Source organism: Amblyomma maculatum, chromosome 10, assembly GCF_055883805.1.
Source record: "Amblyomma maculatum isolate TAMU_Amacu chromosome 10, ASM5588380v1, whole genome shotgun sequence".
Classification (NCBI taxonomy): domain Eukaryota; kingdom Metazoa; phylum Arthropoda; class Arachnida; order Ixodida; family Ixodidae; genus Amblyomma; species Amblyomma maculatum.
This window is the reverse complement of record NC_139353.1, coordinates 117,663,356-117,681,863: the sequence shown is the minus strand read 5'-3', so window position 1 is coordinate 117,681,863 and position 18,508 is coordinate 117,663,356. Positions and strand designations below refer to the sequence as shown.

The window sequence follows — 18,508 nt, the reverse complement described above, 5'->3', positions numbered from 1 at the left end:
TTATATTCACTGCACAGCTACAGCAAATGTATGTTGAATCTGTTTGAGGTCTAGAGAATTCCCCGCCCGTCGCGCCTGCCGAGGCAAAGGTGTGCTCCACTGCAACAGGGATGTTTGAAGAAGACTAGATAACTACCGAGCCTGAATTTCTCCTTACGAGAGTACTTTCGTGAGTTCTAGATTAACGCCAAGAGTGCGGGCACTTCTAAGCGGTCACCATGTGCAAACAGATGCAAACCAGAAATGAACCTGAAAAAATTCTGTCATTTCACGGTCAGTGTCAATATATGGTTCACGTGTACATAATCATATTTATTTTTTCAAGTGTCACCATAAATCTACTTGGTACCAGATACTTCTATACTATCGCAAACAGGGCTTTGCTTGGTAAACCTGTTTGCTCCAGCCTCACAGCTCTGCATCAGTACAAGGCACAACCATATCCGCACTGGCAGTGCTGCTTCCAATGTGCAGATCCTGATAATTAAACAGCAAATTATTATTCCACGCCCACTATTCTGATTTTCACTATGATATGCATGAGATAATTACAAGGGATCTGTAGGCTCTTGTTAAAAAAAAAAAAGAAGTTTGAGCCAGAAAACCATTGACAGATTTCATTGAAAACACCAAAGAATAACTGCTTTCAGATGTAGATAAATGCTGCACTCAACATTAATCACCATTACTCTGTCTGGCAGCATCTCCAGTGTATAATTATTCTAGTAGTATTTTGTAGGAAAGCAAGCATTCATTAGCATTCATCCATTTCACTTCTCAAAGCAAAGAAAAAACAATCTTTGGACAACACCGAACCTAAATTACATGTCGACTTTGTTATTCGAGATGGTTTGATTTGTAGCACTGCACTGCTAACCTATGGAAATATTGTATAATGCAGAAATACCTCCTCCCTCTAGCAATGCACCACATGGATAAAGCAGAAGCATATGAACAGCAATGGAACAGCCATTAGCAAGATAAAAAATAGAACTTGTAGATGCAGTTTCAGCTTGAATTGTCTAGGTACTGCATAAAGGATTTTAACTGTTGATAATTTCACAATTAAGAAATAAAATCTGCACCTGCTTCAAACCAAAACTTTTTGTGCATAAATCGAATGCACTGCATAGAGAAAAGGTGTACCAACTAAGTTTGTTCTACAGCATGAACAGCTTCTTTGTTTCAAAACAAAGAAAATCTTACAAAACATACTGCACAACTCCTGAAAGAATGCTTGTGTCCAGGACCTAATTCAGAGTGGTTAGAGTGCTCGACTTCTGTGGCCAAGGATGCAGGATCAAATCACAGCCACGGCGGCCTCTTTTCGAGAGGCAAACAGCAAGGCGCCCATAGGCTGTGTGATGTCAGTGACGTTAAAAAACCCCAAATGGTCTAAATTTTCTGACTCCTCCACTACAGCATCTTGTACAGCTTGAGTCGCTTTGGACGTTAAATCCCACAAACCAACCAACAAACTCAGAAAGCACACAATTAAATGTGGTGCAAACCGTAAACAGCATGGTTTTGTGATTTGCATTCTGGCACAAAAAGGAATTTTCCCCTTAATAATATCAGGATATACAAATAAAATGGTCCGTTTAATTAGCTGATATGGATTAGAAACATTATACTGTTTCATTTTAATTAGTGCCAAAAAACTTATGGTCATGAAATTCAGTAGCTTTAAAAGCTCCATGATAAAATCTTACCTACAGACATTACGTTTCAAAAGAAGCAGAGTTTTTATGTGCTGCAAAATGCTAGTAACACATATTCAAAAACCCTAGATGGTCGAAATTATTTCAAATCAAACACAAACTGCGTCGCAAAACCTGTATGCAAGTTAGAGATAAGTGCGACATGCCGTGTTGTCCCACATCATTTCATATTGCTCTGTTTCAACATGAAAAAGAAGAACACAAGTTAGAAAGAGAAGGCGTGTCCCTGTGATCATTTAAATTGGCTTGCTGCATTACAAAAAGTCACCCTGTGTACCAAGCTTCTGCAACTTAGTAGCAAAACTGCAAATACTCTTCTAAGGATGCCAAGCTAGATGCACTTCACAAAAAAACTAACCAGCAATTCTCGCACCTAGTTTGTGCACACCACTGCATATGTTGTACATAGGTGCACTCTTTGACACGGTCAATATACCTTCAGAGCCAGTTTACTGCTGTGTGCCCAGGATAACGCAACCTTTACATTCACCACTGTTCCCAAGTTTGGACATCGGTCATAATCGTCATAATTAGCCAGACTATACCCACTGCAGGGCAAAGACCTCTCCCCTATTCCTCCAATTTACCCGGTCATGTGCTAACTGCATCCACTTAACCCATGCGAACTTCCTTAACCACTTCCACCCACCAAACTTCCTGTTGCCACCTGCTACGCTTTCTTTCCCTTGGAATCTAATCTGTTACCCTTAACGACCATCGGTTATCCTCTTTTAGCACAACCTGCCCTGCCCATGCTCTTTTCTTTATTACTTCCTCTAGAATGTCATTAACTCGAGTTATTTCTCTGACCCACTCTACGTGCTTCCTTTCTCTTAACGTTACACCTATCATTTTTCGTTCCATAGCCCCCTGCGTTGTCCTCAACTTAAGAAGAACCTTTTTACAGGGTATTCTGTGCAACACAAACACACGCAAGAAAGAGGACACCATGGGCGCCCATGTTGAACTCTTTCTTGTGTGTATTTGTATTGCACTCGATACCTTGTAATTATGTGTGACAGCCAACTAGCTCAGCAGTTAACTCTGTTAAAGAACCCTTTTCATTAGCCTCCACATTTCAGCCGCAAAAGTGAGTAAGGTAAGATGCAGCTGTTGTATACTTCCTGGGTGATACCGGTAAGCTGCTAGTCATAATCTGCGAATATTTGCCAAATGCGCTCCATCCCAATCTTATTCTCCTAGTTATTTCCCTTCCATGGTCTGGATGCGGTTACTACCTGTCCTAAGTAGATATATTTCAGAAGGGTAGATACTTGGGCTTGTTGGTACATGATCGAAGGGAACAAAATGTAGCGCACCAAGACAAGGACAGCGCTGTGTGTGTCTTCTTTCTCTGTCCTTGTCTTGGTGCGCTACATTTTGTTCCCTTAGATATATCTGCCTACTACTTCCAGTGCTTCGCTACCTATTGTGAACCTACCTTCCCGAGGCTGTTGAACATTACCTTAGTCTTCTGCATATTGATTTTGAAGCCTACCTTTCTGCTTTTCCTGTCTCGGTCATCATCCTTCTTTGCAGTTCATCCCGTGAGCTACTTCGCAGATTACCGCGATTCGAGAATCGCAGATTACTGACATCCGCCCTTATCAACTGCTCCCATTCGAAGTCTCTGAATACTTCCTCTTAGTAAGCTGTGAACAGTACTGGGTAGGTCGTGTCTCCTTGCATAGTACCTTTTTATATGGGAATTTTGTTACTTTTTTTATGCAGAACTATGGTTACTGATTGAACGGATAAAACTGCGTCTGCGCCTTGTTTGTGCCTGTGTGTTTCTTACGTCCTGTCTATTTTGCGCAGTTTTACCCGTTCAATAAGTATGAACCAGCCTGCCCTTCAGAGTGTATTACTTATGGTTACTGTACAGCCGCTATATATATCTTAATCCAGTACTTTTACAAACGGCTCGTCTGCAACCTGATTTCACAATGCCTGCATGACTCTCGAGGTTTTTACTAAGTCAAATGCTTTTTCGTAATCAATGAATGCTATGTATAAGGGCTGGTAGCTTAATTGGTTATTATATTCCTAGCATTTTGCTATCACCTGATTGATGATATGGACATGAAATTTTCGAAAACCTGCTTGATCTTTTGCTTGATTGAAGTCTAAGATTGCCGTAATTGTGTTAGCGATTTTGTGATTACGTTAGTAAAATCCATTATATGTAACAGATAGTAGGCTGATTGGTTTGCAATTTTGAACGCCGCTACAATCCATAATTTCAAACTTCCCGCGTCTCGGCGGCCGATGGTACTTCTGGTTCATATTGATTGAAAATAAAAGAAAACTTATGCTCCATTTTTGGCTTTCAAAACTTTTCAAAAACAGGCTCACTTTTTATTATATTATTAATAAAATGCTTGTTAATTATTGCTGCACTTTTGTATACAATACTACGATACTACTACTCACAAGTAACTGCTTGGCAGTTCGCATGTGTGTGTACAGGTATGGTACAGGCGCTGGTCACTGGTGTGTATCAACGGTCAACGGTCTGTGTGGCCCACGGCCTATTGTATGTTGGGTTATCTTTGTGCTTTCTGCCGTATTTTACTTCTGCCGGCGTGCCATGTTGGCATCAGCTGCTCCCTGGCCACAGCGCGCGTCGTTTACTAACAGCGGTGGATCCGTCCTCGTCTCAAGTGTTTGTGTCGTCTCAGTATGCAGTCGAAGGCAGCGGGGAATACGTCAGTGGTAAGCCTTTCTCCACTTCTGTATGCTCTCAAGCAGTGCTTACGAGTAATAGGAGGTTACGCAGAACAGTATATTGTTTTTAATTTCCGAAATTTTCATCGAGATACTGCTTGATAAAAGCGCAAAAAGAAATTATTTGAGCTCTATAGCCGCAAGTTGCTTTGTCTCTTGTCTTTTCACCGCTGTGCAAGGCGCCGTCGACGCTTTTACCCACGACCTACTGTATAATGCTTTTACCGCTGCTACCAGACGTTATTGTTCTTAAGTAGGGTCTGCATTTCAGGCAAACATCGGAAGATTAGTCGAACAGGTGTTCATGAGACTCCCCCACCCACCTCATGCGAACAGGCACCCTCTGCGCGAGCGCTCACCGCAGCTGTGTGCACTTCGCACTGTCGCGTGCTCTGCTCTTCGAATAAGTGTGCTATTACATGCCAGCTGTGCTCTGCGGTGAAGGGGCGCTAAAAGGCGACGCAACTTGCAGCAGTGAGCTCGACATCGAAAATTACTTTCTCTCTTAAAGCAACAGTTAACGCGATGAAAAATTCAGAAATGAAAGACAATAAGCTGCTCTACCTAGCGCCTTAACGTTCGTTCTTTTTTTTACTGCAACCCTTCCAGGCTGACACCAACATGTCTTCATGGTTCAACATGCACTTCTTTCTGCAAACTGTTTTCTATTTCGATATACACTGATTTACTAGATGTAACATTGGTTATAAATGACATCTAGGGAAGCAATATGGCTATTTTCTAATTCCCAAAAGCTTGTTGATAGTTGTAACGAAATGAAAATTTATGTACTTTGAGGATTTCTTACACAATGTTTAAGGAAAGATTTCGAATATTTTGAATGCTTTATTGTTTATTGAATGTGATACTTGGTTTCTCGCTTTTTTGAAACATTTGAATTTTACTCAACTCAGAAAAATGTTTTGGAGCAATTTTAAGCTTTCAAACATGCCTTGGGATGAGTCATCGGGAATGTTTTTGGACAAATCAGGTTGAGTGCAGCCTCCGGGACGTTTGGTGCAGAACGACCCTTGTTAGTTTTATATATCGGAAGAGCTCAGTCAGCATGCCTGTACACAAACAAGAGGACCTTTTAAGGAGGAAGTTTTAACTCATTTTTGTCTGTATGCTTATTGGAAATAACATGTGGAAGGGAAACAGTTTCAAGACAAGACACGAGCTTATGTCATGTAGCTGCACATATTTATCCCTTACCGCTTATAGTTTTTGTGATTGCATATTTGGACCTACTATGAAAGAGTCTGAATTCATAACTTTGCCATTACGAACAGCTCAGCAAACTTGGGCAGAGTGTTGGAGCAGTTTCACGAATTCTATACATCATGCACTTGTGTTCATTTTGGATATCGTACCATATTAGTTTCTATCCACTGATATGGTTAAATTAGATTTTCTTGTTTGCCAGGCATTTAACAAAAGCTTCTATGCGAGCTCTTCTCATGTCTTTTGTGTGTTGTCATGCAGAAGGTCTCAGAGAGCTGATGGCTTCTTTTAAGATATCGTGGACCCCAGTGCCAAGGCTGATTCTTGGCAAAGTCACCAAGTCTGCTAAGGTAAGGATTTTTATGTCATCACGCCATGACCAGCTGCGCTCAAAAGAGCTGTACATAATAGGTAGGGTATTTATTAAGTGCAGTTTTATTTGTGATGTGGTCCAGTTGGACAGTCCATTTCTTAAAGCTGTAGCCTATACATGCAACACTTACTGTCTGGATGAGGGACCAATTCAAAAGTGCTTTGCAAGATGAGGCTAACATGTGTGCAGTATTAGATACATTGTGACCCTCTAAATAGTGAGTGAAAGTGCATGAGCAATATCACTTGGGGTTCATTTTATTATAATAGTATGATTAGCTACCACCTCCTTGAGAATCGTAAAGGTGCTTGCTGAGTAACGGTTTTGCATTATGGGGTCATTGCAAACTGGCTATTTTAGACAACCGGTATGTCTACAGAGCAAGATTTATTGAAAGGAAAATAGATAGGTCAGCTGACTACTATGAGGGTGGCAGCAGAACGCTGGAGCTGATCAACTGAAGAATCTATTCAACTGCACGCTAATCTGTGAGCGATTTATCTTCTTCAAAGGCCTCATAATGTCCAACCGGAAAAGGAAATGGAAGTGCCAGGCGAATCACATTGAGATGGAGAACATCCTCAAGGCATTCAAATCTTTCAAAACTCCCGATGAGGTATGTTACATTCATAATTTGTCACCTCCTTGATAGTCAGTAAAGGGTGGTGTAGCAGCTTATGGGGTGAGTTGGTGCATAATACTCAGAATTGCAGTGAAGCCTAGACAAACACATAGAAACAAACACGAAACAGGCACACACTACAAACTGTAATACAAAACTGTACCCGAATTTCCTCTTGCACACTCGGCCACAACTTCCTCCTCTACTCTCAAGTACAGCACACTCGCACACATCTTCTATCCCAAGCAGATATGTCTGGCCAATAGTAAATGTTAGCAAGGTAGCATCCAAGCAACAAATACAAGACCAAGACTGTCACTCACATCTTCTAACAAGAGTTAAAACTCCCGCCACATAGGCACAAACTAAAAAAAAACACACATCTGCAGCTGCCAAGAATCAGGTTCACATTCACGCACAATACATCTAAACAATGAGTCTGGTTTGTGAGTTTCAACACAAAAGACATATGAAGGGAACCCTTATTTGAATCGCTGATTGCCTTGCCCAATCTGGTCAGCTGCAGTTCATTTCTTCTTTACAAGCATAAAATTCTTTTTAATTGCCTAAGGTCTTCTTATTAGGCAAGACTCGGAATAGGATTGGCAGAGAAATTTTTGAGGCGTTATAGATACAAAAGAAAGACAGCACATGGTCCATTGATGCCTCTTTGTCCTTGTGCAAAAATGAAATTTCAGTTCTTGAAGGCTGTTTATGAGTTGTTGCTAGGGATGTGTGGTGCATGAGGAATGCTTTTTGGATGAGCTTGAAGACTTACTGAGGACTTCTCGGAAGATGAGCCGGAGCTGTGAAGCCCCATTGTTTGTCAGTTTGAAGAAGACGAAGGTTGTTCCTCTAAAAAATCAATGACTTTAAATACCTTCTGAGGAATAACCTTCGTCTTCTTCAAACTGACAAACAACGGGGCTTCGCAGCTCCGGCTGGCCTATGCAAAGAGAAGGCAACCCAGGAAATTAAGAATTTTATGTTTGTGAGGAAGAAAGCTGGTGCAAAAGCAGTGGTGTTTTGTAATGAACTGCAGCTGACCAGATTGGCCAAGGTGATCAGCAATTGAAAGGAGGGTTGCCTTGATGTGTTTTTTTTTCCGTTGAAACTCAGAAAGCGGACACATTTAGAGGTATTGGGAGGGGATGTGAACCTAATTCGTGGCAGCTGCAGATGTTTATTTTTTGTTTAAGTTTGTGTCTGTGGCGAGAGTAGTGACTGTCTTGTTTGGACGATGTGAGTGATGATCTTGGTTTTGTATTTGTTGCTTGGACGCTACCTTGCTAACAGTTATTGTTGGCCAGACATATCTGCTTGGTATAGACCAGATTTTTTTACCCTCACGCGCAGGCTGCCAGCGCGCTCCTGCTCTAGACACCAGGCGACGTATGTATGGGGACTGCGGGACCGCAGATCACGCAGGCGCCTCGCGTTGAATATGCGTGTTTGTGAGCAATCGTCAAATTCTGTAGTTAACGCGCTCTACCACTTACGCATGTAGGTGTGTGCTGTGCCTTGCTACTCACATTTGTCCTTGTTCTACATAATACTACAGCAATTTGAAACGCACTGTCCTCTTGACGCAATATACGAAGGTAGGCTACCATGCAGGTTGCGGACTGTAAATCAGCGTTCATGCGCAGCAGTGGCGTATTTTTTTTCTCGGACTGCCCTTCACAAGCATTGAATGCATATTTCCTGCTTTTTTACTTCTTTGATTCTGCGAATTTTGGACCAGACTCCATGGTGTGAGATGTAACCGGATTGGCGAGCTTCACGCTAAAGGTTGCTTAGGCAAAGCGTGTTTTCGGCCACCAGTGGTTCGTCTTTGGCTTTCATTTGCCATTCCTTAACGCGAGTTTAAGTCCGATTATAACAGACTCTTGGGCGAGTTGGGCAATCCACAAGTGCAGCCAGCGCAAAAAAAAGAAAAATGTGGAGCTACGTTTCCGATGTTTTTTTTTTTTTTTGGCTTGGGCGGTCTGCACTCCCACTAACAGCAATTCAAATTTTTATTTCCTTATTTCAAAGAGCCGATTTTTTTTTTTTGCTTTGGCTGTCTGCACTCCCACTATCAGCAATTCAAATTTTTATTTCCTTGTTTCAAAGAGAAGTCTGCATGAACAATGCTTGAGTGTAGTAGCTTTTTGTGATTTCTGCCTAAGACTCAAAAACATAATTTCATTACATGCTATGACCTGGCCGAAATGGCTAAACAGATCTTTCATATACACCGAAAGCATCTAAATAGAGAATATTCGTATTCAGCCGCTACTGTGTTATTTGTTCAAAACTTGAAAGAAATAGAGAAACTGTGTAGTGCCCTCCAGCGAGTGGCTCTGTGGATAGGGCTCTCAACTGCTGAGCCAGAAGACATGGGCTCGATCACGGAAGCTATGGAAGCTCTTCGATGAAGATGAAGCTGAAGGCGCTTGTGTGGTGTGCGATGCCAGCGCACGTTAAAGAACCCCAGGCATTCATTAACTTTCCGGAGCACTTCACTACGGCGTACCTCATAGCCGATGCCACTTTTGGATGCTAAACTTCATATACCACATAAAAACAGTTGTCATGCTCCAGCTAGTATTTCTTTGCTGAAGTTTCTTCCTTTGGCGTGTATGACAATGTACGTGCAGGATCAAAAAAAAAGTATCATGCTTGACATGAAGGCACTACTGTTTAATAGGTGCTAGATTATCCAGCGATGAAAAGAAACGATCCTAATGCTCCGTTGTTTATAAATAAAGCACAACAAAACTTGCGTGCTGTTAGCTTGTCGATTCCGATGAACGAACCGCGATAATTTGTTGGTGTTACTGGCACAGTCGTTGATCGTACATCAGCTGCCTTCATCAACAAGGCACCAGACAACCTGCATTCACTTTCATCTCGATGTATACTGTATTCTTTTAAGTATAAGTGATTGCATTGTTTATTACCTACTGTGATCATTCAGTAGCTCTCTTCGAGCCATCCTACAGTGGCATCCACCTACCATTTTGGCATAATCGAGGATGCACTGCTCAATTTTTTTTTCAAGGAATGGGAGGATGTAGTCTTGGAATGATGTATATTCATTCTTATTGAGTTTATTTTTGTTCTAATTCTCTTGTTTTGGAGGTTTTTTATATGTAGACATTTTAGCAGCAGCCCACATAACCACAGATAAAGCCTTCAGAAATGAAAATATGCACATACTGTTTACTTCCACAAGGCTCAACCTCATTACTGTGTCCATAGAAGGCACCCTAAATATTCTTGTTTGATGTTTTTGGACACTACGTAAATAATGTTTGATAAAACTGCCACATACTTGTTTATCAAACAGAAGATAGTCGATGGTCACTTAGGGCAACAAATTGGATTCCAAGGTAACTAAAGCATAGCAGGGTGCAGCAGAAAGTTGGGTGAGCGGATGAATTTAAGAAGTTCACAGGGGTCAAGTGGATGCAGCTAGCAGAGGACCGGGTTAATTGTAAGAATATGAAAGAGGCCTGCAATGGATATACCTCTGCTGATATAATTTTTCCAGACCTGCTACTAGTGTTGCTTTACTGTCAATTACATACACAACATAATGCAAATACCTTGTTGCCTGCTTTTTGTCCTTTTGTTCATACATGGCTACTTTATTAGAAGTAGGTGCCGTACATGTTATTGTCATTGCAAAAGGTATCTGGAGCGCCACTTGCTAATGTCAGTCCATACAAGTATCTCATATTTGACCTGTATTTTTCACCTTCCCTTTCAGTCAACATGGCTCATGCGAAAGTTGGCAGCCCCCCCCCCCCCCCCCCTCCCACACCTCTTCGCCTCGTGTTCAGCTCTTTGAAGTCACGGGAAGAAATTTAAGCCCCTAACAAAGCTAGAAGGCTGTGTCTTTTGATCGTTCAAGAGTATTAGTTAACGTGTGCATGTTGTATGATGTGACATGTTCTGCTTATCCTATTTAATGCAGTTACATATGGCCTGGAAAACTAAAACAGCACTTTAATATGGTGTGGTGCTAGCACAGACTTCATATATTTTGACAGGTGCATGGCTTTAAGGCATTTGTAAAATGAAACTATCTAGAAGTATCCTGTTTACTCGTTTATAATATGCATCCATGTATCACAGCAAGAAAAAAAGTGGAATGCCTTGAATTTTTCTGGGCACTGGATTTTCATGGCCAAATCTCGATATTATGAATCATGTTGGGCTAAAATGGTTCATTATTTTGAATTATCACGGTACTGAAAAATTAGTGGCTATAAGGGAGTGATCTAATCTTGGTATGAAAATGATGTATCTTGGCAGTAGAGACATGCATAAAAGCCAGATCTGAAATGAAAATGTTTCACGAACTTCAAAGCTGCTTCCTTTGAAGAAATAAGTTATTTTCTTCTACTGCATGCAGCACGCGACTGATTAAAAACCTCTATACCTTCCGCTTTGTGCAATGCTTCATCGGGTGCATACTTCATTGCACCGCTCTCTCTGTTTGCTAACATATTTATGTTAACGTGTTTGTAGTAACGAGATTTGAATGTACTTGAATGAAAATCTAGCTACTTGGAACAACCAGGTTTATTGCAACCGCTCATCACTTGGAGTGATATAAATGGTGTCAAAGGATGATTTGCCTTTCTGACAGGTGGCTGGCTGTTCGCCTTCAAAGTGAAGTTCATAATTAAGAATCTTGATTGGCTTTGAACACTCTGCGTTAACCCTTTCTGCAGTCTGTTCTGTGCATGAAATATTTAACTTAATACCCCGACTCATCGCCCTGCTCCCCTTAATCAAAATATTCAGGCAAAACCGTCATTGCCAACCTCTAGGAAGAGTCAGTCACAGGCCGAAGACATTCTCGCTAATTTTTTTTTTTTGCTTATTACGCACTTTATCTGCTTTCGGTATAGCCCCTTTGCCTTTTGGTTGCTGTTTTTCTTGTATTTGGTATTTGTTTGCGTTTTCGTTTGAACCAGCATTGCTTTTTGTTATGTGTTTGTACTGCGGTAACTTTTGGGCATAGGCTTCCAATTGAGCTCTTCCGGAGCTGCACTTGCACGAGACAAGCTGTAAATTTCATAGACAGTAAAACATTGTTTTGCGAGTCTTCCGAGCAAGATAAGATCCCATAAGTTTGTTTTGTTTGTGTTTTGTGGAGTTCAACGCCCCAAAGCGACTCAGGGTATGAGAGACGCCGTAGTGGAGGACGCTGGAAATTTCGACTACCTAGGGTTCTTTAACATGCGCTGACATCGCACAGCACACGGGCGCCTTGCTTTTTGCCCCCTGCGAAAAGCGGCCGCCAAGGCCGGAATTCGATCTCGCATCCTTGGGAATAGTTGTCTGCGCCACCCCGGTGGGGCATAAGATCCCATGATTAAGATCGTCAAACCGCACTAGATGCAGAAAAAAAGGAATGAATATTCTCTAGATTTTGGTTTTTTATTCAGTCCCGGAAGTTTGAAAAATTAACCTCCTCGGGTTTATGGCTCACATTCTTTTTTTTCTTAGTGTGATAGCATGCCTTGCAATACAAAATGCTTACTTACAAAAATAGGTACATGCCAGATTTTTAAAAGAAATGTACTAAGTGCCGGTGATAGATGGCCCTTTCTAGATTTCCTTTGGATCACATTCATACTGTCGATGTTCACATCTTTTCATTTTTTTGTGCCGAGAGTAATGTTTCCTCCCTGTTTAATGGCTCCAAAACTTCATGCTGCTGCTAAGTGCAGCTTTTTTTCCGTTCAGCTGCTCCAAATATGGATATTACTACTCCAAAAATTAAGATTTTGCTGCTCTTAAAATTGTTACAAATCCTATTTCAGCTGTTACATCCCTGCATTTCTGTACTCTATTCTTAATTTTTACCCAAAATTAATTTTTCTCTAAAAAAGGCACACTTCACTATGTAGTGAATAAAGGGGGACGGAATGGAATCCAGTCTTCAGGCCACGAAACGCTTGTAATTGTTTCAAGATTTTTTTTTGTCTTCCTCCACTTGCGAATGCAGAACTCTTCGATGTCATTTTGTTTTGCTGCAGCTTTGTTGCAAATTTCCAGTGGCTATAGACCAGATTTATAGCTGCTCCCGGGCGCGGCCATTTTTTGCCGGCGCGCCGCCACGGGGACACTTCCTTGGGGACTGCGGGACCGTGCCTGTTCAGTAGCCATGTTCAGCTAGCGTTCGGGAGCTAGACAAAATTGCCAAAAATATTTTCATGGCGTGATTGTGTTGGAGCAAGTTTATTTTCATTGTCGTAAAGTTAAAATCGACTAGTTATTAGTGGGATTTAGTACTACATTCACGTTAACTGTGTTTGATGCTCAGCATGCAACTGCGCTATAATGCTGTCATTTTGGTGCCTTACTGATGACAAAATGTCTGAACAATTGCAAGCATTACTCTTGCACCCCGCTGGGGTGGCGCAGTGGTTATGGCGCTCGAATACTGTTCCCAAGGATGCGAGATCGTATCCCGGCCGTCAACGGCCGCTTTTCGATAGAGGCGAAAAGCAAGGCGCCCGTTGTGCTGTGCGATGTCAGTGCACGTTAAAGAACCTTTAGGTGCTCTAAATTTCCGGAGTACTCTACTGAGGCGTCTCTCATAGCCTGAGTCGCTTTGGGACGTTAAACCCCACGAACCAAACCAAACCATTACTCTTGCATACGACTCGCATATAATTTCACTTCTAGTGAGCTCTTCCTTCATACCAGCCATTTCGAACCTCACCAATTGCGCTGTGCTGTTGTTAGAGTGGTGTGTGCCATTAACACCAACAAATTATCGCGGTGTGCGCATCTGAGTCGACAGGCTAACAGCAGGCAAGTTTTTTTGTGCTTTATACATACCACCACATTAGGATCGTTTCATTTTATCCCTAGAAAATCTAGTGCCTATCAAACAGTAATGCCTGCGTTTCAAGCATTTTTGTACATGCCAAAGGAAGAAACTGCAGTAAAGAAATGCTAGCTGGAGCATGACAACTCTGTTATCAGTGGTATATGGAGTTTAGCATCCAAAAGTGGCATCGGCAATGAGGTACGCCGTAGTGAAGTGCTCCGGAAATTTAGCAAATACCTGGGGTTCTTTAACACGCGCTGACACCACACAACACATCACATATGACATCACAAGCGCCTTCATCTTCATCGAAGAGCGGCCATAGCTTCCGTGATCGAACCCACGTCTTCTGGCTCGGCAGTGAAGAGCCCTATCTACAGAGCCACCACTAGAGGACACAACACAGTTTCTCTATTTCTTTTAAGTTTTGAACAAATATTAACACAGTAGCAGCTGAATACAAGTATATTCTATTTCAGTGCTTTCAGTGTGTGTGAAAGAGCTGTTTAGCCATTTGGGCCAGGTCAAAGCATGTAATGAAATTGTGTTGTGTTTCGGGGAGATGCTGACAGCAAAAAGCTATTCCGCTCAAATGTTTTGCACGCATACTTTTCTCTGTAATAAGGAAATAACAATTTGTATTGCTTACAGTCAAATTGCACACAGCACCATAAAAAAAAAAACTTTTGTGCTAGTATTTTTTTTTTTCGCTGTCTGCACTCTCTTGGATTACCAACTCGCCCATGGTCAGACTTACACTGCTGTTAAGGAACGGCAAACGAAAGCCAAAGACAAACCACTGGTGGCCGAAAACGCGTTTTGCCTAAGCAACCTTCAGTGCGACGCTCTCAGATCTGGTTACATCTCACATCATGGAGTCCGGTCCGAAATTTTACATTCTCATTCGCAGAATCAAAAAAGTAAAAAGCGAAACGTGTGAATTATGCGAAGGGCAGTCTCAGCAAAAAACGCCGCCACTGCACATAAACGGCGATTTACAGTTTGCAACCTGCATGGTCGACTACCTTCGTATATTGCTTCAAGAAAAGAACAGTGCGCTTTAAAATGCTGTTGTACTCTCTGGAACAGGGACAGGTATGAGTAGCGAGGCGCAGCATACACCTCCATGCATAAGCGGTACAGTGCGTTAACGACAGCATTGAAGAATGATCGCTCACAAACACTTATTCAACACGGGGCATCCACATGACCCACAGTCCTGCAGTCCCCTGTCACGCGCGCCTGACAGATGTTGCCTAGTGTCGAGAGCAGGAGCGCGCTAGCAGTCTGCGCGGGAGGGTAAAAAAAAACTGGTTCGTAACCTTTAGCTTGTTTTTCGCTGTGAAAGACTGCTGCCGAGTCGCACTCATGGCACCAAAACAAAGGCTATCGGTGCAAACTGTGTTGATAGGGTGTTGAAACAGCACCTTGCAAAAGGCCTAACAACTGCTGGCAGAACAAAGCGACCAATGGCATGGAGAATAAAGACTATGCTATGGATGTGGATTTGCCTCTGCCTTCTGTTGGCTCCTTATCTGTTTGACAAGCGTTGATGGCTATGGGAATGGCGGACTACATGGACTGCATTGTTGTGCAGTGACCACTGCCTCCCCCTTCCCCCTGGAAAAAATTTGCAGTTAACCTGCACCCCCAAACCTGCTTTATAGTTAAGGTAGGTTCTAGAGCTGTGCACAGGCTGGGGCTGCTCAGAAGCCCTTGGGCTTGGTCTGGGCCCAGGTATATTTATCTTGGGTGGGCCGGGCCGGACACCCTGATCACGAACACATGCAACATCTGCAAAAGTGCGAATACAGCCATAGTGCGATAAGTGTCTAGAATGCACAGCATTTTCCCGTGCCAAGCTGGATGGGGAATGTTATTGAAGCAATATTAAGCCATTTAAAGGAGCTAACATTTAAGTCGTAACCATGTGAAGCGACAATCCTTGGCGATGAGTCGTGCCATCACTGCGCTAACTCCTGTCGTTGCCACTGGTGCACACCGCACAAACGGGACTGCAACAGAGCAGCGCATTTTCAGCGTTTCTCTGTTACTGCTGCCTCGCGGTTTGGTCTAGGGAAGTACAGTTAGGCTAATACTCCATTTCTAACACTTAACAGCATGAAGTACGATATAACACTGATGAAATTTCATGTAACACATCTGGTTTCTAATGGAAACACCACATTGGTGCGTGGTGTGCTCCTGCACATCGATGCAGACTTCCATTGCAAGCAGTGACTTCGTCCAGCTCCTTTCGAAAGTAAACAATATCTAGCCACTCTATAACCTTTGTTTTCCCTTATTACCCTACCAATCAATCGACTCGATGCCCTCGTATGCACATGGACGAAATGAAGTGATCGTCTGCAGGATCTTCCTTCGTCCAAGACGGATTATAGAAAAACTTGTCGCAAAAAAGGCCAAAACGGAAGTTGAATACCTCAAAGCCTTCTGCAATTGGCTGTCTGCGATCTGATTCCGGGCAACGACTGCTGAACTCAAGGATGCAGGATCGAATTCTGGTGGCAGTGGGCACTTTTCAAAGTTTGTGAAAAGCAAGGCGCCACTGTGCTGTGCGATGCCTTGCATGTGGAAGAACCCTAGGTGGTATAAATTTCTGGAGCCTTCCACTGTGGCGTCTCTTATAGCCTGAGTCACTTTGTGATGTAAACCACATAAATAACCACTGAAGTACTTTTTGAACTCATCTTAGTGTTGCAAATTCTCATTATGGATGACTGTGCCTCTTTTTTCCACCCTCTATATATACATATTTTATGTGTGCCAATTTTGTGCTTGCAGGTTCACTTTGGGTCGAATCTGTACATCAACGAGAGAAAAGTTCAATTTATCACAAGCAAGAAAAATGAGACAAAAGTGGAGCGGGAAATGGTGATGGTATTTCTGGACACCTGCGGAGTTGAGAGAGAAGCCTCACGGGCCAGCATTGCAGAAGGACTGCAGGCAGTGTTCCAGAGATGCCGGCAACCCCTAAAAAAGTGATGGTAATCATGACTAGGTTTCGTTTTATGCTTGTTGCTGAAATCAATGCTGCAACAGCTGTGCCAATTGTGCCATTTTGATACAGCAGCATAATTCTGCGTGCGCAAAACTTGCTGAATTTGCACCAAAATGCGCCGAACGGCCGCAAAAACTTGCCATGCTCGAAGACAACTTTCTGCGACCGTGATATAGCCAGTCGTGACGTTTCAGACACTCCAGCATGTCACTGGCCTTTTATTTTTATTTTGAGATGGCTTCATGCCGTTCTAACGCCTACCCATATTTTCCTTTCTAGCATTCATGTGCTTCCTCCACTTTGAGTACGCTGAACTGTTGCGGTTTGAGGATGCTTCAACGCACGGGTCACAGTTCGTGCGGTGAAGTATCCTTTTAATGCATAGAGGCCATTTGTAACGAGGCACCACTGCTACTGCGTTGCACTGCTAAAAGGGGCGTGGTAGTATTTTTGATTTTGCAGTAATACTTCCATGCTTTGTTTTAAGCACTGCATGCTTTTAATGGGTGTATCTAGCTTTTTTTATGTCGCTTCTGGAAGTTTTCTGTATTTTGTTGGGGCTATTCATGTGCAGCAAGGTTGTTTTTATGCAGTCTAGTTGATAGACTCAAGACTCACTTTCCCGTCAGATAGTGTAGGAGATGCATCAGTTATGGCTTCTGTTGGTGATAATAAATTGGGGGGTGGGGTGGAGGGGAGGCATCGGCATGTCGGGAAACGCGCAGCAGCCAAATTTTGAATTCCATAACACCACAATGTAGCCCAAGACTGTCAGAAATAACATTTATGGATGCCGGAACATCTAAATTGCTCTGAGCACGAAGCATATAGCCTTGCTTATACGAATATATACGACTTGCTTTCCTATCTGCTTTTGGCATTTGCCCTTTCGCCTTTGGGTTGCTTTTTTTTGTGCTTTTGAATGAAGATTTTTGTTTTTGGTACTGCGCTCGCATTTAAGCACAGGCTGATAGCAGGCTGATGGCTTTGAATCTCGACTGGAGCTGTCGTCGCGCGACACAAGCTATGAATTTTGCAGACAGTAAGATATTGTTTTAAGAGTCTTGCAAGCAAGAATCTCTGAATGAGATTGTCAAACCGCGCTAGATGCAAAAAAAAGCACATTCTTTAGCTTTTTGTATCCTTTTTCTTTTGAAAAATTAACCTTGGTTGTATGGCTAACATTCTTTTTTTGTTTGATGCCACGCCTTGCGGTACAAAATGCTTACAGAAAGAGGTGCACGCTAGATTCTCGAACGAAATATGCCAAGCGCCTGTAATTGGTGGCCCTTGGTAGATTTCCTTTGGATCACATCCATACGGTCCGATATTCACATATTTTTTGTTTGTTTGCCCCGAAGGTAAGGTTTCTTCTCTGGCTAATGGCTTCAAAATTTAAATTCATTCTGCAAAGCGCAGGTTTTTTTTTCTCCTATGAGCTGCTCCAAATACGGATTTTGCTGCTCCAAAAATTGCTACAAATCCTATTTCTTCTATTGCACCCCTGTGAAATGAATGTTAAAATTAGTGGCAGATCAACAGTGTAATTCTGAACCATGACCTTAAACACCATTTTGCTTCTGTTACTTATGCATATCTTCTCTTTTTTTTAAGATCTAATACAAAAGGTGGTCACTGAAAACCCAAGTGACATGTCGACTGCCAAAAGGATCTCGGACCGAAAAGCCATTGATGATATGTTTGCAGAAGTCAGTCGTGTGGGCCGTCGGAAGGAAATGTGTGAAAATAAAATTGCATATATCATGCGAAGCTCTACGATACAGTCAATGGGAACAGGGCAGCACCCGCTTCTGTGCAGGGTGGGTTCTGTCCTGCATGCTAGTATCACGTGTGGTCTGTATGCTGGCTAGCTACTGCCAGTGTGCCAGCACAGTGTCACCCAGTGTGCCAGTGTCACCCAGTGTGCCAGTGTAGGCCAGCATGCCAGTGTAGTCCAGCATGCCAGTGTTGTCCAGCA

At 42.5% G+C, this 18,508-nt stretch overlaps 1 protein-coding gene across 6 annotated transcripts; it reads left to right on the top strand.

Annotated features, from left to right (window-relative positions):
* Nucleotides 1–4,179: 4,179 nt before the first annotated feature.
* Nucleotides 4,180–18,268, top strand: LOC146177314 (uncharacterized). 6 transcript variants are annotated; one of them, XM_084580431.1, is made up of 5 exons: nucleotides 4,185–4,436; nucleotides 5,934–6,022; nucleotides 6,558–6,661; nucleotides 16,314–16,516; nucleotides 18,145–18,268. In XM_084580431.1, exons 3-4 carry the CDS (start codon nucleotides 6,566–6,568, stop codon nucleotides 16,512–16,514), a joined length of 297 nt encoding a protein of 98 aa, XP_084436557.1. In that variant the 5' UTR covers nucleotides 4,185–4,436; nucleotides 5,934–6,022; nucleotides 6,558–6,565; the 3' UTR covers nucleotides 16,515–16,516; nucleotides 18,145–18,268. The 6 variants fall into 6 exon arrangements, 5 of the variants coding, with proteins under 5 accessions (XP_084436555.1, XP_084436554.1, XP_084436557.1 ...); XM_084580432.1 differs by lacking the exon at nucleotides 4,185–4,436 and adding an exon at nucleotides 4,868–4,922; XM_084580429.1 differs by lacking the exon at nucleotides 6,558–6,661 and having other exon boundaries at nucleotides 4,180–4,436; nucleotides 18,159–18,268.
* Nucleotides 18,269–18,508: the final 240 nt, after the last annotated feature.